The sequence below is a fragment of the Medicago truncatula genome, chromosome 3 (assembly GCF_003473485.1).
Source record: "Medicago truncatula cultivar Jemalong A17 chromosome 3, MtrunA17r5.0-ANR, whole genome shotgun sequence".
NCBI classification, from domain to species: Eukaryota; Viridiplantae; Streptophyta; class Magnoliopsida; order Fabales; family Fabaceae; genus Medicago; species Medicago truncatula.
Genome location: NC_053044.1, coordinates 42732154 through 42756304, shown reverse-complemented (window position 1 = coordinate 42756304; position 24151 = coordinate 42732154). Strand labels below are relative to the sequence as shown.

General features: G+C 30.6%; 3 protein-coding genes and 1 long non-coding RNA gene across 4 annotated transcripts; 2 read left to right on the top strand and 2 right to left on the bottom strand.

Moving 5' to 3' along the window:
- Nucleotides 1–175: 175 nt before the first annotated feature.
- Nucleotides 176–1506, bottom strand: LOC11427787 (protein MIZU-KUSSEI 1). Its single transcript, XM_003601866.4, has one exon. It carries the CDS (start codon nucleotides 1464–1466, stop codon nucleotides 732–734), a length of 735 nt encoding a protein of 244 aa, XP_003601914.2. The 5' UTR covers nucleotides 1467–1506; the 3' UTR covers nucleotides 176–731.
- Nucleotides 1507–11571: 10065 nt separating this feature from the next.
- LOC11417614 (E3 ubiquitin-protein ligase ATL6) lies at nucleotides 11572–12237 on the top strand. Its single transcript, XM_003601865.2, has one exon. It carries the CDS (start codon nucleotides 11572–11574, stop codon nucleotides 12235–12237), a length of 666 nt encoding a protein of 221 aa, XP_003601913.2.
- Nucleotides 12238–13400: 1163 nt separating this feature from the next.
- LOC112419875 (uncharacterized) lies at nucleotides 13401–17153 on the bottom strand. The gene is made up of 5 exons (XR_003009942.2): nucleotides 16887–17153; nucleotides 16478–16631; nucleotides 14795–14937; nucleotides 14582–14690; nucleotides 13401–14331 (listed from the first exon to the last, which is right to left on the bottom strand). It is a non-coding gene; the product is annotated as an uncharacterized lncRNA (long non-coding RNA).
- Nucleotides 17154–18608: 1455 nt separating this feature from the next.
- Nucleotides 18609–19133, top strand: LOC11415009 (E3 ubiquitin-protein ligase ATL31). The gene has a single exon (XM_003601862.2). It carries the CDS (start codon nucleotides 18609–18611, stop codon nucleotides 19131–19133), a length of 525 nt encoding a protein of 174 aa, XP_003601910.2.
- Nucleotides 19134–24151: the final 5018 nt, after the last annotated feature.

The window sequence follows — 24151 nt, the reverse complement described above, 5'->3', positions numbered from 1 at the left end:
GATAGACTCTTTCTACTGAGTTAACACTTCGTTGACAAATGTATTGTGATACAAAGTTGAATTGAAATATTGTTTCTTAGAAAAATAAAATGAAAATAACATAAAGAAAAGAAATTATAAAGCAAAACTCGAGGAAGGTTGGTTGATGGTAATCATGTAAGAATAAGTACATACATAGCCAAAAGGATTAGTAGAATCCAAGTGTAATTAATGTTCAAACCATACACACTACTAAATGGAAATTGTAAGTATTATTAGGTACAACACAATTCTTATTTTTTCCATTAGAAGAGAGGGAAAAAAAAGCCTATAGGCTTGGCGTGCTCTCTCTCCCAATTTATCACCCCATCTGGTCCTAGCTAGTACAACCAATGAAGAAAAAAGTACAATACATTTTCAAAAAAAAAAGAAGAAATTAAACTTATTAACAAATAACAATCATAAAGCCATGTCTGCTAAAGCCATGATTGACCACAATAGCTTGGCATAGCTCAAAAAGGGATAATTAAATTAATCAAGTTGAATGATTGAAACCGGTCCGGATCAACAAAAAATCAGACATGACTTGCAAATCAAGGTTAATAGTAGTTTATAAACATCCCGTCTCCCCAACCTATTCACACGCCTTTTAACGACAAAGTCACAGAGGACACACTCAAGATCCAAAGCGAACAATACCTCAGAAAAAAAAATGCAGCGGACATGACTTCTAAACGAAAACATCAACAAGGTCATTTTGATTGAAAAAAGAAAATACTAAGCTCTTGACCAATGCTTCCTTCAGGATCAATCAAATGAAAAGATTCACAATTAGATTTAGAAGAACCACGAACCCTTTGAAAGTTAGCTCTAAGATACATAAGTTGATCATCTTCTTGACAAATCTCTTTTCCATTTATAACACCAGTACCAACAGAAACCGACCGCATCAAGTTAAGTGCTTCTAAATCACTTCTTGAAGGCTTACGCTTAACCGAATACCCGACTTTCCTCCCATTACAGTACATAATCCAAAGAGGAGTTGAAAACAAGTTACTGTTATTGTTACAAGATCCTGAGGTAGCACTTTCTAGCACAATTCTCAACGTTCCTCCTCTCATTTCCTTTGCTAAAACACTTGTTGGAATTGCAAGTTCTAAAAGAAGAATAGGGTTTGTGGAATTTGAGCTGGATTGAATACAAAAACTTACTTTTCCTTTACGGTATCCGAATATCGTGCCAGTAATTGTTGTAGATGTCATGAGTGAAGAATGTGATGATGGATATTTGTTATAGTTTTGGTGAGAGTGTTTTGAATTACTAATATCTTGGTCTTGTTCTACTAAGGTGCAGTTGCAAGTAGGGATTAGTAGTTCAATGAGTGAACGTAGAAGCCTCCATGATCGAACTTGTTTTTGACAATCTACTGTGGTTACACCATTGGTCATGCTGCTACTACCAACCTTGGTGATGTAGGCCATTGTCATATATTTGTGGTACCTTACTTGGTTTTTTTCTTTGGTTTTGCACTTGATCTTATGTATGGTTTGGGACAGTTTATATAGTACATGTATGTATTATGATGCAATAGTTTTATTTTAATAAAGTACCTTTTAATTAAAAAGCACTTACTTTGAAAAGAAACAGTTGCAAAATTTCAGCATAATTATTCCCTTTTATAAATTATTATGACATTTTTTAATTAGTGTTTGCACTTTTATTTATTTAAAAGTTCTTTGTCTTTTTGCTTAGTACAATGCTAGCTATGAGAGCACCCATGGTGCTATCAGGTAAAGTGATAATAGTATATGCAACTCATGAGGTTCAACTTAGAAGTGTGATTTTTACTGAAAAATGATTATTATCTACCTTTCTGTCTTTTATTTCTCTTCATCTCTATTTTAACCAACCATTTCTCTTTAAATATCAAAATAATTTATTTTAATCTTTAATCTATCTCTTTATAAATCTATATACACTAAAATCACTAAAGTCATCATCAAATATCAAAGTTAGAGTCAATTTCTGTGTTTTTTATCTAACATTATATTGTAAGAAGTATTCTCAATTGCACTCCTCATTTTAGATAAGTAGGATATCTCTCCTAGGTAAGCCTGATCAAGAAGTGTGATTTTTGCCTTACTCACGATACTATAAACAATATCTCTAGTTGCATTTCTTGTCTCGGATGGTTGAGTGATCTCTTCATGACAATTTCCAATTTTTAAAGAGTCAATTTCCGAATTTGATCTTACATAGATTCATATTGTGCGAAGTGTTCTCAATTGCACTCCTCACTTTAGTTAAGTAGGATATCTTTACTAAGTAAGCCTAAGCAAGAAGTGTGATTATTGTCATGCACAAACGATACTATAAACAATATCTCTAGCTGTATTCATTGTTTCAAATTGTTAAGAAATCTCTTAGAGTAGGGTTGTCCATCTACAAATAGGAGATAATGAGATTTTAATTCGATTTGAATTTCGATCTCCCTAATGGTGAATGCTCACCTCACCTTGTTTCTTTTACGATAGCTCAACAATTGCACTAGTTTTACAAGTCCATACAAAAGGTTAGTTTTGTAGCTTCTCTAAAATCACGGCACAATCTTATCTAGACGTGTTTTTACAGCCTCAAAAGCCAAACCAAACACATGCTTAACCTAACTTTTGGTAGGGTTTACCATTCACCCCAAAGAAAAAACATCTTTTAACAAAAAGATATACCTCAAATTTAGATCCTAATCTTATTCTTTATTGTGTTCAACGGTTGACCTCATGGTCCTAGTCTACACTTTTTCCACATGAATCTATTGATTAGTTTTAATTGAAGTTTAGTTTTTTTTTTAGCCGCCACCAACTATAGAATGCTTAATCTAGTGTAACCAATTCTCTTTGGATTCTGACACAACCAATGCAATAATGTCTCATATTTTGCGCTGCTTGCTCGTGCATGTTTTCTTTTGTTTCTTCACTTTTTACTTAATCCTTTCTACATTTCTTGTGGAACCACTATAAGCCCCTAAAACAATATATATCATGATAAATATTTTGGTGCCATTTTTTTATTGATTGCTTTCTTCTATATGATTGAGAGAATAAACTAATTGGGAATGAAGATTTCCGTACCACAGCAATCCACCATCATCTAATGATTAATTTATCCCTTTATTAGATTTTGGATAATAAATTAAACTATACAACTGTTGAACAACTACTAAATAATTTTGTAAAAAAAAAACTACTATATAGTATACATCTTCATGCACGACAATATACAGCCACGTAAGGGTGCACTTTTACTCAATTATAAGACCCTACTCTTCCAAAAAGAAAACATATTTATTTTTGTGTGGGGTTAAAAGTACATGCACCCGCATATATGTTTTCAAATATCATGTGAAAAAAACTTTGGGGGCCAAGCGTGCTATGTAGAAGCCAAAATGAAATTTATTGGCTTTGGCTTTGGCTTTCTAGTCTGGTTTTTCCACTCATGTCTTCTCCTTTCTCTTCCCAATTGCTGAAAAATGACAACACAAACAAACCCTTTTATTCTTTAGTTCCCTTATTTTATAAGCAAGGGACCCATTATATTAAAAAATGTTCCTTCAAAAGAACACACACTACCATAAAAAAGTAATAATTTAAAAATCTAAATATTTAACATGTGCCAGTTTTTTGTATTATTTAATATGTATCTTTTGTATCAATAAGATTAAGAAATAAAGCAATTTCTAATCTAAGTTATACTAATTTTCAAAGCTATTTTATTTATTTTGCTGAATATAATAAACAAGTATTGAATTGTCTCAAAAAAATGTGTCAAAAAATAATAACTAGTGTTGAATTTGAGCTGGCTTGTATTTTGTTTTCATTTTTTTGCCATTTTTTTAGTAAACATATTGGTCAGTCAAAGAAATGGCTAATAATAAGTTACAAATATTCACATACATCACTACTTGTTTTTCACAAAAGAAAATCAATGCATTTCATTAATAAAAATCAAAATTTCGATACAAAGTAGAACATGATAAACGGGTAGCGAGCGCTTCCTTTGCAAGGAATAATCATATTATTTGCTTAGTTTAGGATGAGAAATACCTCGAGCCATAATTTGAGAATTAACTTCAAAAGTGACATTAGAATATCCTGACTCCAACAATAATTAAAGAGTCTTCAAAAGACCTAAAGTATATTCTTCAACAGCTTTGAGATAGTGAGAAAAAAAAGTCAATTGTAACAGAGATCGTTGGTGTTAGTTGAAAATATACATATTGAAGAAGTCTAACATTGTTTAGAATTGTAAAGGAAACGGTAATGGAGATCGTTGGTGATGGTTGAAAATATATATACTGAAGAAGTTTCACATTGTTTAAAATTGTAAAGAAAAAAGTAAGACAAAACACACAAGGTGGTTCCTTTACTTATTTACTTTTTTGCCTAGCAAGTCTTGTAGGTCACATTGTTGTTTTAATGATTCATCTTCTACTTTTTAGCTTTCACGTTTCAATTTTCAGAAAAAATCTTATTTACTTTCTTTTAGAGTTATGTTTCAGGTTGACTCAAGCAGTCAAACTTAATATCATCTCTTTCAGATTATAGATCAATTTGTTGTAGATTAAAATAGATGTAATTTTTGCTTATAAAAAAATAGCTGTGATTTTGACATAAGTAATTTAGAGACTGTTCTTTAGATATTTTTATTGAAAACATAAACTATGGTTGCAAAAATATTCAAATTGAAAAACTACATATGCTAAAATACTAGATTTTTGTTAGTATAGTTGAAATATCATAGACACAATAACCTATAACTTTTTCCCCACAAAAAATAAACTATAACTTTTCTCATTCCTATTAATTTTTTTTTAAAGAAACTTGTCAAAATAGCTATTTCGTTTTCAACATAAGAATCATATTTTAACGACATGATATCTAAAAAAAAAAGCTTACACACAAATATAACTAAAACATAATTTATTTATTTTTTAAACAAACAAGCCCTGCATAAGTCCCGTATAATAACTCATTGTTATACTAATTTGAGGGTTAGAATGTACATATTTTAAGGTACACCTCCATTATCCGATGTTATCTCTTTTATGGATTTCGGTCAATTGTCACTTTTCACAAATAATTTCTTTCATCGATATCATCATCATTATGAATATCTTATTTTTCTTTGATAATTCTGAAAAATGAAATCACTTCCTGCAAAAATCCATCTATAAACTTCTAAGAATTTATTCACAGTTGAATAATTAATCATTAATTTATGCATTTAAGAAATTTATAATAGCTGGAAATTGAGCAAAATCTGGGTATACATCTATAGTATGCTCCCTTTTCTTTTGTAGCATAACTATAGCCCGTAGACACTAGTGTTTGCTACAAATTAAGCAAATTAATCCGCAGACCGAATTGATTTTCAATTATTCACAGCTTATTGTACACGGGGAGGATAGACAAAAGGAAAATGCTATTCATAGTGCAGTGCAGTGGGTCTACAATTCTATTCATGGTGCACTTTTTGGTCGATTCTAGATGGAGACTTGGAATGAAAAGATCAGTAAAAGACTCAATTTGATTCCTCGTAAATTTCTCGCGGCCCAATGACATTTTTAACAAGAACAAGTTTGTCTTTAATTAAAAATGTTAGTGACTAATTTGATTTGATTTTTTGTCCATGACTAAATTAAATCATCGAAAAAATTGTGAAAGATCAAATTAAATCTTGGTTTGTGAAAAAATGTCACAATCGCAGTAGAATTCTATTTGTTTATGCGTTTATTGTAAGAGGAAAATTACAATCATGCATAAAGGTCACAATCATAAGCGACAAGAAACATTTTATAGGCAATAGATTAGACAAAAGAGTGAGTTATATATATATTCTGATTTGACTCATTCATGTTTGGTGTTTCCAAAATCATTTTTTGATTGTGAGCTGAGCTGTACTCAATATCAATATACTGCAAGTTAACAGATACATGTTTTTGTGCTATGGTATTATTGGGTTATCAAATTATGATTTATCTATCCAGATAGATTGGGAAGAATCTTGGTGGGTTCTGAATCCTCATGTGTCGTGCATTTGATGCTTCATCATACTATTACCAACACATGAACCCACGTTCACCAGCATGTTTTTTCCACTACTGCTTTAAAAGTAAAAACTCTATCATTTTGGAAATATACATATGGTTCATACAAATTGTTCACAAGCACACATACATACCACACAAATTTGAAGTTTTTTTAATTTTTTTAATTTAAATCTGAGCAGATATTGTAGTATGAGGAAAGTAGCACTCCTAGTCTTTGGACCAATTGAAGTTATAGTATGGGCCGAGAGCTCCATTCATGCCCAAAAACATAGTAGAGAATTGCTCGGCTCCCATTTATTAGTGTTCATTCTCGTGCTACGCTCACACTCGACTTTTTTAGGAAAATGAGCATTTTTAAATGGGAGAAGAACAATTCTCAACATAGTAAGGATAAATAAGTTGGCATGTCTTGTGGGACGAATTTAATTTAACTTGCATATGCAACGTTTTTCTTTTGTGAAATTTACTTATGTATGTATGTTATTGCAATTCAAACTTCGATATGACAGGAAAAAAATATTTGATATATTATTATTTAAGGATAAACAAATAAAATTGTCGAATGATGGTAAGTTGATGAGATCGATCAGATGAAATTATAGACAATATCAAAATATAATTTGGTTGCACCACCAATCAATGATAGTTTCATTTTAAAGACATACTTCTTCTGTTTCAAAACAAATGATTTAGTTGACTGTTTCACACCGTATGCTTGATCTTATTGAAAGTGGATATGATGGTATTATGGTGAATATAATTTTCTCCATTAATAATATTGAAGGACAATTGAATGTAGTGCATAGTGATCGAGTCAACATGTTCTTGAACAATGTCACCAATTCAAACAATTGTCTAAGTCAATGTCTATTTTTTTGACGTTGTTGAAGTCAATGTCATTCAAAAAGCATGTTTTTTTTTTGGGAAAGGACCATTCAAAGCATGTTGTCTACCACTACATTCATATATTTCATCATGAAAGATGACCACCACTATAGTAGATGAAAGCAACATAAGTTGTCATTACAACCTTAAAATACAATGTAAACCAAAGTTAAATAAAATTAAACATTGTCCACAACCATAAAATAATGAAAACTATGTTGGCTTCTTGTTAATGTTAGGTCCTCAACAATTAAAGAGGGTAAAAAATGTCTATTAAAATTATCAACGTAAATTCACCACCATTAAACAATTCACAAAATAGAAACTCTCGACTATTAGAGCACACAAAAATTTACAATAGAAGAACGAAGGAAACAATTTAATTTGTTTAAATAGTTTTCTTTAAAATACCATCCAAATAATTTTACGTAAAATAAGTAACATTGGTACCTTCTGAGTTAGCAACATATAGAGCAAAAAATGCTGAATAGGAACACGGCGACGTTTAGCATGGGGAAATTTCTTAAACTCATCTAAACTCAACCACTGATTTAATATAAATTAATAGGGATGGCTAGGATTGCTTTGTCTTATTGACTTGTAACTTGTAAGGTTTTTTTGTTTTTGTTTTTGAAAGAGGTAACTTGTAAGGTTTAAATATTAAGTGACCTAAATTTATATGCATTTGTTTTAATGCACAATTTATATGGATTTAAAAATATAAAATTGAAATATCGCACATTTATAATTGAATTTGTGGTTATTGAAATATGTTTTGACTTTTCCAATACTAACACTGTTAGCTTCTATTTATTATTTTGAGTTGAAAGAAAAAATCAAGTAATTGAACTCAAGTGGTTAATAATAAAAGAATTTAAATTTGATTTCTGGATATATCAACAATTTTAGATCAGACTTTACTTACATTTGTCTAAACATCGGATTATTAGAGCCCTCTTTCCCCAAGAACTGAAGGGCTAACACAAACAATATTGTTTGTTGTATCTTTCATAAATATTTTTCTAGGTGTCTTCATAAATATTATTAAGGGTTAAATAAGTTTTTTGTCTCTAAAAATATAAGCAATTTTGATTCTATTCTAAAAAAATAAAACAAAATATTTTCATTCTAAAAAAAAAATCGTTTTGTTTATTTGTCCTTCATAAATATAATCTTGACACGTGTTTGACATTTCTTTAGCATAATACGGGCATACAAATGTTGAACATAATAAATAGACATACGTGGATACATCTTGAACATAAAAGAGTGATAATCTTGACATTAATATGAACATAAATTGACTTAAAAACAAAAAAAAAACTTTTTGTTAGGATAAAAATATTTTGCTGTCTTTGAGAAATTAAAATTAAAATTAACTATATTTTTAGGGACGAAAAATCTATTGTATAACTAATTTATGTGGATTTTTTTTTTGTCAAGTAGCCATAATGGCTAGAGCTCACACAATTTAATTGTGAAGAAATGGAGTGTCGGGGTTCGAACCCCAGCTCCTGCTATAAAATGTAATATCCCTACCAACTGAGCTAAGCTCACGGGGATTAATTTATGTGGATTTTATGTCTTAGCGAGAAAAAAAAAGTAATATTTTTTTTCAGTTTATATAAATATATATTATTGACAAGGAATTATTTAGTTTGAAAACTGACGCTATATTTTCCTTCTAAAAGAGAAATTTTGTTCCATTTTTTATTTGTTGACATTTTTGTAAAAAAAAAATATTGATGTACATAACCGGTTAGATACCACTGAACTAGGAAATTACAGGTTCCAGCCGGTAAAGATATATGAGCCTAATATTGGGAAATTTTACAATTGGACCATGCAAAAACTCACCTAGGAACACTATCACTTTCAAAACGTTGAATAGGAACAAAACCAAGTAGAAATAAGAAAGAAATCGCAAGGGGAAGTGAACGAAATCTGATCTAAAAAACACCGAACTGCAAAAACACTGGTACTCGCCGAAATGGACTTCACATGCAGTGGCAGATTCAAGGCCCGACGAGCTCGGACAGCCTTTATAAATTGGACAATTTCTTTAATTTTTATTTTAATTGTTTACGTGCAATTTCTCATGTAAACCCTGATAAATATGTTGCAAATTTGTTTTGTCCATGTTTTATAATAATCCTGCCTCCGCCACTGCTCACATGGAGGGGAATAAATGAGAGAGATTGCAATTCAAGATCATTCTCTTTCCACACTTCCACTCCGTCACATTCCTCTTTCTATAATTTGTAGTATCCTTTCCTTTCTAGTTTTGTATTCTTAAAAATTCACTCTTTCTTCAACAAGCTGACTCTACTTTTCTATCTAGATAATTTCTCTTCCATTTTCTTCATTAAGGGATGGTTTTGAATTTTTTATTTTACTCAAAATCACTCGTCGTCTCAGTGTAACGTTGTTTTGTTCTTCGTCTTGGTGCAATGTTTGTTGATTCCATGTTTTGCTGCGTTGTTTGTTTAGTTTGGAGCGGCAAATAAAGTTCAATTCAAACAAATGATTAGATTTTCAATGTTGCGAATGTGTATTCGGTAATCTTGATTTAATTACATTATTTGTATTCATTTTTCTATTTTATGCTATTAACTTAAATGTTGTGAACTTGTTCACAAATTTATCCTTTTTATTTTCAGCAATGTTGAATTTCCGTTATGTTCTAATATACTCTAATGAATATCACTTCTTTTGGTCATTTTTTTTTCCTATTAACCTGAGATTTTTATTATTATTAAAGGAACCAGGGACTTACTTGCCCCTTGATGATTAGTTTCACATAAATGACACGGTTAATGCCGCATCAATAACCTAACAATCTTTATCATCATTTAAGATTAAGATATGATGATTCATTGAAATATACTGGTTCAAAGACTATGTTGATTCTATTTATTTTTGTAAAAATAGCAATTTTTTTTTGTTGGGAAATGACTTCCATAATTTCCCTCCTTCATGAACTTAAAATAGCGCATTAGCAGAAACGTGAAATATAAGTGTAATGACACGAAGATAATTTTAGTGTGAAAAACCTTCTCAATGTGATGAAGGAAAAATCACGGGACCCTTGTGCCTCTTAAACTTCCACTATAATGATAAAGGGAATACAACAACTTCACCCTTAGGTGGATCTAACTACAATATATCTCTCAATTTGTAAGGACACTCTCACAAATTGGCTCACTATTTCTCTCACAAAGGAACTCTCCATGAGGATCACTTTTCTCATTTGAGCAAGACTCTCTTTCTCTCTTGCTTTTTGTTGTTCTTATCTTGTGGTGTGTTGTGAATGCTTACTCATGGTTCTATTTATAGGAGAAGCAAGCCAAAGTTCATTTACATGCATGAAGACACTTGTCATTTGCTTTTCATGCAAAACACCAAGTGTCCCTTGCAAAACATGCATCACACCATGTGTCTCTTGCAATGCATGCATCACAACATATGTTACTCGTACACTACACTATGTGTACACCATGCACCTTAATACTTATCATCACATGCAATCTTCCATTTTGTCAAACCTATGTTGGCCATGTGGGAGTTGCTGGACCCCACATTTTTTTCTAGAACTAATATAAACTCCATATTTTTTGTGAGAACCAAAATAATCTAATTCAATATTCAAATACTTAAAATATTTAATCCTTGGTAATTTGGAAAATAAATATACTCCACCTTCAGGTGTTCAACAAAGCTTTAAGTTGAGATATTTTCATTGTTACGAGCAAGGTCACTAGCACCAATGAAGCAACAACTATGAGGCACAGGAGAGTAATGGTCTAATCCAAAAGAATTATCATTAAACTTAAGAAATAGAGTGAATATATTGTCATTAAAAAGTGACTCATTAGTCCCCGTGAGCATAGCTCAGTTGGCGGGGACAATGCATTATTATATGCAAAAAAGTGACTCATCAAATCTAAAATATTGATGACTCATTAAGTACGTTATATATGACTTTGTACTTTCTCTAGTACAATGATCAATAAAATGAGTCAAATCTTGTACCAAAGACAAATCTCTTCTTTATCTTTTTATCATTAAGAAGCGCTCTCTATCCTTATCCTTATTTAAAGAAGAATTTGTCTTATTAATACTCCCTTTGATCCTATAAATAAAAAAAGATTCTTTTTTATGTACATTGAATAGTTAATGTATCTAATTTAAAATGAAGACCAGATACATTAATTATTTTATATATTTAAAAAAAGAATATTTTCTTATATATATTATCGGAGGGAGGAAGTACTATTTGTTTCAGTTCTGCCCAAGTTCATACTAGTAACAAGCCATGATCCATCTCTATATATATAGTTTCTACTACTCGTGTTAATGCTTTCTACTACTCCAACTAGTATTCTATTCTAGATTGATCAATCTAAGAATCATTGTTGAAAAATGAAATTATTCCAATTGTTCTTCCTAATGGTCCTACTATTCCATTCATACACTGATGCACAATCACCAACAACATCACATCCACCGTTAGGAACAACAACCTTATTAAAAGACAACCTTAAAGGCTTAAAGCAACAATGATCATCATGTTTATTGTTTTTTTATTCGGCTTAATACTCATGCCCTTATTTGCACTCATCCTCCACCATTTCTCTTCCTACGACCACAATCGCCTTAATCCCATCACCGCTGCCGTCGACCTATTCCGCCGTGAATTCAACCGTCAAATCATCCACAAATGCCCTGTCCTCGTTTACTCCGCCGTGAAAGACCACAAAATAGGTAAAGCCACATTTGAATGTGCTGTTTGCTTGAATGAGTTTCAACACAATGATAAAATAAGGTTGTTGCCAAAATGTTACCATATTTTTCACCAAGATTGTATTGATGTTTGGTTATTATCTCATATGAATTGTCCTGTATGTCGCTCCAAACTTACCCCCGATGTTCCCGACATTGCAATCCCTATCGATGCCGCGACGGAATCAACGGAGCAACAACAAGAAGAGAGCAACACCGTTAGGGTTTCAGAAGAAGAGGTAGTAATGGCTGATGAAGACATTTTCCGTTTACGGGAATTGAGAATGTTGGACAAGTTTCCTTTACCGAGGTCACATTCAACGGGTCATTCTTTAGCGGAAAATGAGGAGAAAGTAGAGAATAATCATGATGATGATGTTGTTCTTCATCTGCCACCTGCATGGAGTTCAAAGAGGGTATGGTATAGAAGTAACAACAACGTGGAGCGGTGGTCTTTGTCCATGACTCACTTTGGAGTTTTCTGAATAATAACGTTGGAACAATGAATGTCTCTGTTCTGTACAATGTCTTATTGCTATATTTTTAACATAATATATCCACTTATCTAGTGAATTTTTATGAACAAACGTTAAATAATGTCATTTTTATCTCATGATTCCATTATCTAGTGCGCTTGTTTTTACAGAACAGGTTAAGAGCAATTTTGATTGTGACATTATTTATGAACTATTTCTGGTGAACACGTATATATGATACTAAACTCTAATTTTGTGTGCCATCGTGAACTTAATTTAGTATTTAGTCGGTAAAGACAATAGATAATATATGTAAGGTTCGGGATTACCACCAAAAAAAAAAAAAACTCTAATTTTGTGTAATTTTGAAGAAGGGTAATTCTGTGGGTCATTTTTAAAAAGCAATTGTTGGCCACCGTATAAATATCTGGCTTACCAATATTTAGTGTTATAAAATATCTTAAGTTTTTTTTTTAGAAAAAAAAAACTCTTAAGTTAACGGTCGAACCAAAAGATAACCGGTCCCATCTAATTATTGGATTTGTCATGTCAAAGAATCAGTTGATATCGGTCAAAACTGGAGAAAAATATCGGATGGTTCAGTGTATGACTATGGCCTTCTAATTTATTAAATTTATAATTACATATATATACTTTTAACACTTGTTTAAAAATATTTGTCTTACAATTAAAAATAAAATTTTAATATTTATTTAAATATGATATGAATTTGTTTATTATTAGAATATGCATAATATTATAGTTATTTTTATTTTTTTTGGAAATGCTAACAATGGCAAATGTCCTTAGGGCACTAGTTAAGAAGCTTAAAAGAGAAAGTTTATCTTGAGAATGATACTACTACAGAAATGAGTTTTTACATCAGTTGGAAAGTACTTTTCACATCAGGTGGCATCCGATGTAAAGTGATAACAAATTTTCCACATCCGGCCTTTTCCCACTGATGTGATACGTTCTCTTTAAAATTTAAGATCACGGGTTTTACATCAGTTGTGTGATAGACACTGAAGTTAAATAAGTATATTTAACATCAATCCTCTGTCCCACTGATGTGAAATCTACTTTTTTTTTTAAAAAAAAAAAATAGGCATTTTTTTTTTAAAACTGCGTACCAAATTCAGCTTGCGACCATGTTTTTTTCTTTTATTTATATTAAAAATATGAAAACAAATATGGATATTTTAATGCCAAAAAGGAAGTTAATAAGCTAACAAATACAAAAATTCATTTATAACCCTCACAAGTATACTCTCAACAGAATATAGTGTAAACACACAAGTGAAAATAGAAGAGGCCTGATTCAATAGCCTACGTCTTGGACAACTAATCAGCATCATGGATATCTGACAACAAATTTAGTTTAGCAGAGAATGCCTAGTAATCACCCAGTTATTGATGATATAATGATTCATGCATTATGAGAGGGTAAAACAAATTAATAACATTTTATTCCTGCATTAAGTTTCATGGAATAGAGCACGACAGACATGACTCACTGATGACTAAACTGTAAGCACAAGACTCTAAATTTGCAACAAGCACAGAACACAATCAAGAGTCTTGTTAATTGAGCCTCGTTAATGCCTAACATCTTGGCATTCAAGCAGAATCAACTATGTGATATATAGACTATTAGTGATATGTGCAAAAACTAGTTAGCTTACAATATCTACAAAAAAGCAAGCAATTGAGGGAGCATTTATGTAAACAACTTATATTCACACACTTAGTTAAGCGCTTATATTAAATGAAAGTTAATTGTAAAAGTGTTTCTCTATAAATCATTTCTACAATTGAAGAGGGGATGAAGACGTGACGGAGGATGAAACCCAAAATTCAAAATGCAAAAAGAATTTTTAAACGAAGTAGAGAAGGCCACGGTGTAGGAATTGAATAATCATGTTGAAAATAAAACAAACTTATGCACATTACATAGAAAGGAAGATTAAACTTACTATTTGAGCGCTTTATATTCCTACATAATTTACAGCCGCATTTGCAACAGCTGCAAAATTTACTGCCATATTTGCACCAAAACAGCGCCACATTCTAATCATCATCGTCAAAATCGATACCATAATCCTGCAAAAACAGTGTGCACATAAGCTTTTCTAGAGAGAGAAAAAAATCAAGTCCTACATATGTAAAGAATCCAATAGAAAGTGAATTACACAAAAATGAGAAGCAATGAAGATGTCCAGTGACAGATGGCCAGCTAAGAGCCAACTAACCATCGTACAATGGGGATATTAGCATGATTCTTTTTTTTTTTACAACAATTTAAAAAGCATTGGCATAAGGAACATGTAGTAGTTGTTGTTACTGATCTTACCAGCATAATAACGAAATAAACGCACAAACATAGGTACGTTAGCTTTGTCAGCCTGTTAATAAAGCTTTCCATTGTTCCATGCCTCCAGAGCTGCAATCTCGGCATTGTGCTTCTCAACCAAATCAGCAAAACGCAGCAATAAGTCATCATCAACGTAATTTTAAAACTCATATAAGTTCATGTAAGAAAGGACACGCTGAAGGAAATGCTTACATAAGCACTCATTTTAGGTCAAGGTCCATTATGAAAGGCCTCGCAAGCTGCTGAAACTGCACGGTTAATATCTTCAGCATCACCTTCAGCAACGTGAGCAATCACTTCCCCTGTGCGTGGATCAAGTGTTGGAAATGTTTTCCCTGAAATCAAAAGAACTCCATGTTTAATCTAAGAGCGTAACTTGTTCTCACTTCCATTTAATACATGATTTTTTTGGGCACTCCTATGAAAGGTTTGAATTATAGGCCGTTCTTGATAAAGCCTAATCTCAGTTAAAAAACCCGAATGAACCCAGGATAGTTTGGTTATAATATTATCTCTTCACGAGCATATAGATAGTTAATATGCCTCTTTATTGAGAATACATGATAATAGTTATAAAATCAATAACTATTATCCCAAAATTATAGGCCAATTTGAAAATATATGCCTCTTTATTGAGAATACATGATAATAGTTAATAAACTAAGAATGACCCCTCAAAATAAAAACTAAGAATGAGTAAAATAGGATTCAAAGTTGATTTCGCCTATTTTATATGAATTAATTAAATTAAAGTGATAATGGGCAGGTTAAACCAATCGGAAGAGACACCTTCCACGTGTTTCACATAATATGAATTTTAGGCTTAGTCCACCACTCACTAGGTATTTTTAATGCATGCTCACGTTTCTTGTGTCACTAATAAATATACATCAATGTTCTTCCACACAATAGTGTTAGCAGCTCTTGCAACAACAACATTTTCAGCACTCACAACAAATTACTATGACTACACATACCTTAATGCTTTGAGTACTATTAGAAGTGTTGTTAAAGCTGCAGTTCAAAGAGAGAACCGTATGGGTGCTTCTTTACTACGCTTGCACTTTCATGATTGCTTTGTTAATTTATTATCTATCTCTCGGTATGTTCATAATTTCAAAATTTCTTCTTTTTTTTTTCCTATGGATTTTGATATCAAAATTTTCAATTAGTCTTTTTTTCGATAACCCAAGAGATAGGTTAGGCATCAAAAAAAATCAAAAAATCTCAATTAGGTTGACACCTAACTGAAACACTCATTCTCTACTGTGTACTACTTGATATATATTATTAAAAAGGAAAAAATATATATATATACAAGAGGGAGTTAGGCCAAAACCCTCAAAAAGCAAAAGGAATGGTGAAAAAAAAAAAAACAGTCTAAGGATAATAAAAATTAGAATAGTAGTGACAGAAACTATATACAAAAATAATAAAATTACTCTCAATTTCTTTTATCACAAAATCTGTACTAGGCCTATCCCTCTCAATAAAGAGGCATATCCCTCTCAATAACTATTATCCCTTCATGATCATATAGATAGTTCTATTAACACGCAGCAGAGAACTATTTGGGATAGCAGATAGAGAAACCACAAACATGTGACCAACAATGCATTGATAATTTGTTGTGTGAAATCAGCCCATTACTTTCTTAGCTATTTAGAATAAACAAAATAAGTAAATATAAAATCAATAGTAATATAACAGTGAAGCTAACAAATACAAAATTTATCAACATCATATATTACTAAGAAGCAATTAGGATTGAATTCAAGAGTTAATAAACAAACACAATCAAGTTACTGATGGTTATATTCAGTGAAAAATCAAAACCTAATTAAAATCAAACTGATAAAATCTGATAAAGCTTACAGATTGGTAAAGCTTCACGTCACCAAATTTCCAACCGAGGTTTTACATCTGTTAATGGCAGGAACGAGGACGACGTTTGTTTGTGAAAGCAGGAAAACGGATATGATGACAATTCAGCGAAAGACTACAACAAATCTCTGAAAACGGTCCAGATCTGTGAAAACACAAACACTATGAGCATATGAATAAAGTGATTAACTACAACTCCATCAACTATCACATATCTATGAATAATCGAGTTCAGCAAAACCATCAAAATTGTTAAAAACAAAACACAAACACCCTAAATTAGGTTTTCAGTTGCCAAATTCAGAACACGAAAATACTAAAATCGATGAATTGCAATTGAAACAATAGCAAGAGAGAAAAAACAGATCTAGAAATTGGAAGTGAAGTTGAGAAATCTAACCGAACAATGAAGGTAAAATCGAAATCGGAGAAGCACCGTATATGGCCGCGAGAACCACCGTAAGAGATGAGAATTGCGCCGTAAGAGTGAACATAGAAAAAGGGATTGGGGCATGGTGTTTGGGTGTTGTGTTGAGTGATGAAGTGATGTAGAGTATGAGATATATGATCTGTGAAAATGGCGATGGAACTGAGGTCAGGGTTCTTGATTGACGGCCAGTGTGAGAGGTGAGAGAGAAAAAAAATTGAGAATTGTGTTTTACGAGGAGAGGCCAAAGGAAAATAGTGATAAATTGGTTTTCCCCTCATGTGTTTTTCTCCACTCATGTAAAATACCAAATTTACTCAAATTGCGAAAATGCCACCGCGTGTTTTTCCCCTCATTTCAATTATCCACTGATGTAAATTTTATATGCTATTAAGAATTCCCCTCATGTGCTTATGTCAACTGATGTAAAAACTCACAGTGTGTATCTTTTCCTTCAGAAATTTTTCGTGCTGATGTGAAAACTGAAACCCCCGTGATGTTAAATGTATATTTTGTAGTAACACCTTGAAACTTTAAAAATATACATCATCCGATCACTATTATAACAAAAAAATCTACATTTTAGATTCCTTCAATTAGACCATTTACAATGGGGGTATTGAAAAAACATTCAACTATTGAATTGGTGTAATAGCATGTCGAAAAGCATGTTGATTATTTGAGGTTGAATTTTTTCAACCGTGGAATGAGGAGATAGTGGTGGAGGGTGTTGGGTCCAACAATTTCCTATTGGTTTAATTTAATACACTTGGCAAAATCCTATTGGTTGTTGTGATTTTCAAATTTTTATCTCATCCTAATTATTTGAAGTCAAGTATTTCGTAGTAAAAATTTTTTCACCAAAATTTTTCATTTTTTATCTATAAATAGAGACTTGGTTCATTTGATTTGAACATAGAAAAAAAACGATATTTTTTTCTCTAATTTTTCTATTTAGCCTCCAATAAACTCTTTTTGTGACTTGAGTCTATTGTACTAATTAATATATGTGTGTTTCATTTTAGGTGTGTTTTTTTTTTTTTTTTTAAGGAATCATTTTGGGTGTGTTGTGTGCTTACGGTGCTGTATTGCATTTTAAGTTTTTTTTTTTTTGTAATTTTATTTGTTTTAATAATGACTATCCCTATATCTCGTCTTTAATAATTTTATTTGTTTTCCATTATTTCAACTAGCTACTCCCTCCGTCCTAAATTGTATAATGTTTTAAGCATTTCACACGTATTAAAAAATATAATTAATTTTGTGTAAGAAATATATATTATGAGTTGTTTTACAAAATTGTATAGTAAATATAAATTAAGGAATTGAAAGAAGATAGAGTAATAAATAGTTAAGGATATAATGAGAAAAATAACATTAATGTTTCATTGGTATTGTAAAGCGACATATAATTTAGGACAAATATTTTTTCCAAAGCGAGATACAATTTGGGACGGAGGGAGTACTTGCTAGTATTCTATTCTAGATTGATCAATCTAAGAATCATTGTTGAAAAATGAAATTATTCCAATTGTTCTTCCTAATGGTCCTACTATTCCATTCATACACTGATGCACAATCACCAACAACATCACATCCACCGTTAGGAACAACAACCTTATTAAAAGACAACCTTAAAGGCTTAAAGCAACAATGATCATCATGTTTATTGTTTTTTTATTCGGCTTAATACTCATGCCCTTATTTGCACTCATCCTCCACCATTTCTCTTCCTACGACCACAATCGCCTTAATCCCATCACCGCTGCCGTCGACCTATTCCGCCGTGAATTCAACCGTCAAATCATCCACAAATGCCCTGTCCTCGTTTACTCCGCCGTGAAAGACCACAAAATAGGTAAAGCCACATTTGAATGTGCTGTTTGCTTGAATGAGTTTCAACACAATGATAAAATAAGGTTGTTGCCAAAATGTTACCATATTTTTCACCAAGATTGTATTGATGTTTGGTTATTATCTCATATGAATTGTCCTGTATGTCGTTCCAAACTCACCCCTGATGTCCCCGACGCTGCAATCCCTATCGATGCCGCGACGGAATCAACGGAGCAACAACAAGAAGAGAGCAACACTGTTGATGAAGAGATTTTCCATTCACGGGAATTGAGAATTTTGGACAAGTATCCTTTCCCGAGGTCACATTCAACGGGACATTTTTTAGCGGAAAATGAGGAGAAAGTAGATAGGTACATATTGTGACATTATTTATGAGGTGTACCGATATCGTTGCTCTATAAATTTATAAATTAATGATCATTCTATGAAATAAAAAGCTACTCCATCCGTTTCAAAATATAATTAAATTTTACTTTTTAGTTTCATTTAATTAATGATGTAAATGGTTTATAATATGGACCACATACATCATTAATTGAATGAACTTAAAAAGGTAAAATTTATTTATATTTTGAAACGGAGGGAGTATTTATCAATATTTATATTTTAGAGAACATCATTTCATAAGAAAAAACATCATTTCATTGTTTATAAGAATCATATTAAATTTTTAATATTTTCACATAAAAAATAATCAATATTCTTTATTATGAGTAATAAAAATTAAAAAAAGTAAATTTTATTGCGTCGAAGCTTTTGGTATATAAGATTTAATTATTATAACTATCAATAATAGAAAATAATTCTTTTTCTTAAAATAAGTAACTTATTTAATTATTAATTTAATGATTTGGTTTACCACTAGACTCAAATTTTTAGATGTACTATAGAATTTGCATTATTTATGAACTATTTCTGGTGAATGTATGTATGATATTAAACTCTACTTTTGTGTAATTTTGAAGGAGGATAATTCTGTGGGTCATTTTTTAAAAGCAAGTCTTTTTTCAAAAAAGAAAAGTGTTAAAAAATTTCTTAGCGGTCGAACTGAAAGGATAATCGATCCCGTCTAGTTATTTAATTTGTCATGTTAAATAATCGGTAGAAACCGATCAAAAATGGAGAAAAATGCGAACTGAATATTTTTCTATATCCGATGATTGACTTTGACTTTCTTTTTTTGAGGGACATGACTTTGACTTTGACCACCTTTTGTGAGTTGATGCTTCTAATTTATTAAATTTAGGCTAAAATATGGTTTTAATCCCTGCAAATATGCCTCGTTTTGGTTTTAGTCCCTGGTAAAAAAAAATTGATTTTGGTCCCTGCAAAATTTTTTGTTTTTGAAAATAGTCCCTGACCCCACTTTTGTGATGATTTGCATACGTGACACATTATAACTGAACCAATTTTGTAGTTTTTGGTCCCTGCAAAATATTTTGTTTTTAAAAAAGGTCCCTGCAAAATTTTTTGTTTTTGAAAATAGTCCCTCACCAAAAACAATTTTTTTTTTACCAGAGACTAAAACCAAAACGAGACATATTTGCAGGGACTAAAACCATATTTTAGCCTTAAATTTATAAGGCTTAATACATGCTTTGGTCACTTAACTTATTTTCGGATTTCATTTTGGTCCCCTAACTATAAAGTGTCTCAATTTGGTCCCTTATGTCTTATGTCGTTATCTCTTTTGGTTCTCTCCATTACATTTTAACTATTTGATCTATTTGAATTGACTGATTAACACCTGATTTTTTTTAAGCCAAAAATATATTTAAAAATTCATATTTTTTATAAAATCATTTTCAAAATTAAAAAAATTGATTTTTTTTACGACATTCTTAAAAAAGGTCATATTTTTTTTCCTACAAAATCCTGGAAAATATTTTAATTTTTAAAAATCTGGAAAAATATATAAAAAATTCAGATTTTAAAATTAGAAGAAAAAAAAATATTCCAGAATTTTTATAAAATATTTTCCAAGATTTAAAAATTTGAAAAACATATATTTTTTTACGAAATTTCAAAAAAAGGTCAGATTTCCGAAAAAAAAAATTTTTTTTAATTTTTTCTACAAAATTCTGGAAAATATTTTAATTTAAAAAGGTTATAAAAAATGTCATATTTTTTTCGAAAAAAAGATTATTTTTAATTTTTTTCTACAAAATTCTGGAAAATATTTGAATTTTGAAAAATATATAAAAAAAATTCAGATTTTTATAATATGAAAAAAAAGTTATTCCTGAATTTTATAAAATATTTTTCAAAATTTGAAAAAAATAATTTTATTACGAAATATAAAAAAAAAGGTCAGATTTTTTTTTTTAAAATTTTTTTCTACAAAATTCTGAAAAACATTTTAATTTTTAAAAATCTGGATACAAATTATTTTAAAAATATATAAAAAGATGAAGATTGATGGTGATTTTAAATTTATATTTTTAGGAAAATCAAGAAAAATAGAAATGATTATATGTTGTGAGCCCATTGTATATTTGTGTACTTTTCAAATCTAGCCCTTGATCACCAATCTTAAACTATTTTTGAAAACAAACTAACGGAGAGGACCAAAAGAGGTAACGACAGAAAACATAAGGGACCAAATTGAGACACTTTATAGTTAGAGGACCAAAATGAAATCCGAAAATAAGTTAAGGGACCAAGACATATACTTTATAATTACATATACTTTTAAGTTTTAACACTTGTTTAAAAATATTTGTCTTACAATTAAAAATAATTTTAATATTTATTTAAATATGATATTAATTTTTTTATAAATAAAATATGCATATTATATATAATTAGACTGACTTTGTTATTTTGTTTAATAATTTTTGACATTTTATAGGAGTCAAAGTTTTTTAAAATTTTAATAACTTGAGTCATCAGGTTCAATCTAACTTAACGGTCAAATCGAAAGGATAATCAGTCTCATCTAGTTATTGGACTTGTCATGTAAAAGAATCGGTAGAAACTAGTTAAAATTGGAGAAAAATATGTGATTGTTCAATGTATGACTCTGACCTTTTTTTTAGGGACATGACTTTGACTGTTGACTACTTTTTCTGAGTTGATTCTTCTAATTTATTAAATTTATAATTACATATACCACTTGTTTAAAAATATTTGTCTTACAATTAATTTTTTATTTATTTAAATATGATATGAATTTGTTTATTTTTAGAATATGCATAATATTATAGTTAATTTTTTTTTGTTGTGGAAATGCTAACAATGCAAAGGGCACTTGTTAAGAAGCTTAAAAGAGAATGTTTATCTTGGGAATGATGTATTCCACACCTTGAAACTTAAAAAATGTACCTAATTTATAATTTATTTCTATTTTTGACTTCTTAACTAATGCCATAAGGGCACTTATTAGCATAAACCTTTTTTTTTATAAGCAAGATTTTGTTAAATCGAGTACAAGAGGTACTCGATGGTCATTACAATAAGTCAATAAATTACATGTGTGAAAGACATACAATGGGGTTCAACCACCGATCTGAGAACAAATTTTTCATTACGTCCCTCACATTTGAACCAAGATCACGATAGACGCTTTATGTGATCAACCACCTCCAAATCATTTGCAACTTTATCTTTAAAGAGAACATCATTACGCTCCATCAAAATACACACGTCATTGTTAACCATATGAGATGCGATACCTTTTTCCTCGTTTTTCCTTTGCATACATTGTTGAAAATAAGGAAATTTGATACCACTTCACTGCTCCATCCATGAGGTTGAATACCCATCCATGTAAAAATCAAGGTCCACACCTCACCCTAAATTTACTCTGTATACGAAAAAAAATAGTTTGTGAAATTATGTTATTTTGTTTAATAATTTTTGACATTGGTGTCATAGTTTCTTTAAATTTTTATAAATCGAGTCATCCGGTTCAATCTAGTTTTACATATATACAATTTTTTTTTATATCGACCAGGTTACACGGTCGACGGTTTAATCCGATTCAGTCATACGGTTCAACCAATGACCTAGTTATACTCGTGAACTTGTCGGCTTATGACCAGTCTAATTTTGAAGACATAGTAAAATAGTTTATTTAAATGGGTAAAATTGAAAAGGAAAAAAGTCACTCCAATAGTATGTATCCAATATATGTTTGTTAGCATCACAGTCTCTAATAGGCACATCTCAACTCATTCTCTTTGATTGGTTAAAATTCATATATATCTCATTAAATTTATATTATCCACATAATTTGGTATGACCCATATGAATTTCAACCAATAAAAGAGAATGTAGTGGGATGTGTGTTAGATAGTGTGTTTCTAGCATCATTCGTAGATAAATGAGATGAACAATTGAACACTCTTTTTAACACTCTTAACACTTTGAAAATGAATGTCACATAAAGTAGTTAGAGAATGTTAGAAAAAGAACGTTCCTACTATTTCTCTTATTCATATCGTAGATTGAGTTTGTCTATCTTATACAATGTTGCATATTAAAATAACTAAAATTGTTATTTATTTTTTTTTATTTTTAAGAGGATGATAATTTTTTTATTTGAAACGACAATTATTTATTACAAAATTATATGTCCCCTACAAAAAAAAAAATTATACCATGCGAATTTTTAAATGATAGAAAAACTTATAGATCATCTTTTTGGGAGTAAATAGTCAATTTTCCCCGTGAAATTGTAGGTTTCGTCAATTACCCCCTGAAATTAACAAAACTTCAATTACCCCCCTGAAATTGCATAATGTTAATCAATTTACCCCCTCCGTCAATTTTTTTTTTGTTAACTGTTTACAGCTATGATCAAATACCCCCACTGAAATTTTGCACTTATGTGCAAAATGCCCCCTAAACTTAAAAATTTAGATTTTTTTATCATTGACTCAAAAGATATTAAAGGCAAACAAATTAACAATTATTGATCATATAAATATGTATGGAATATATGTTTTATGCAGCTATTGGTCATATAAATCTTTGTGGAATGTATGTTACTCTCTTGTGTTTTAAATATATACATATATAAATTTTCAAGTTTAGGGGGCATTTTGCACATAAGTGCAAAATTTCAGGAGGGTATTTGATCATAAGCGTAAATAGTTAACAGAAAAATTTGACGGAGGGGTAAATTGATTAACGTTATGCAATTTCAGAGGGGGTAATTGAAGTTTTGTTAATTTCAAAGGGGTAATTGACAAAACTTACAATTTCAAGGGAGAAATTGACTATTTACTCATCTTTTGGGCTTTTATCTCGCTACTTTGTAAGGTTGACTAGTGTGACAAAAAAAAGAAGTTGAAAACTCTAGGTTTGTTCACTCCCCCGGCCTCCACATCTTCAACCTCATTAGATCATGAAGATCTAAACCCTAGGTTCTATTTTAT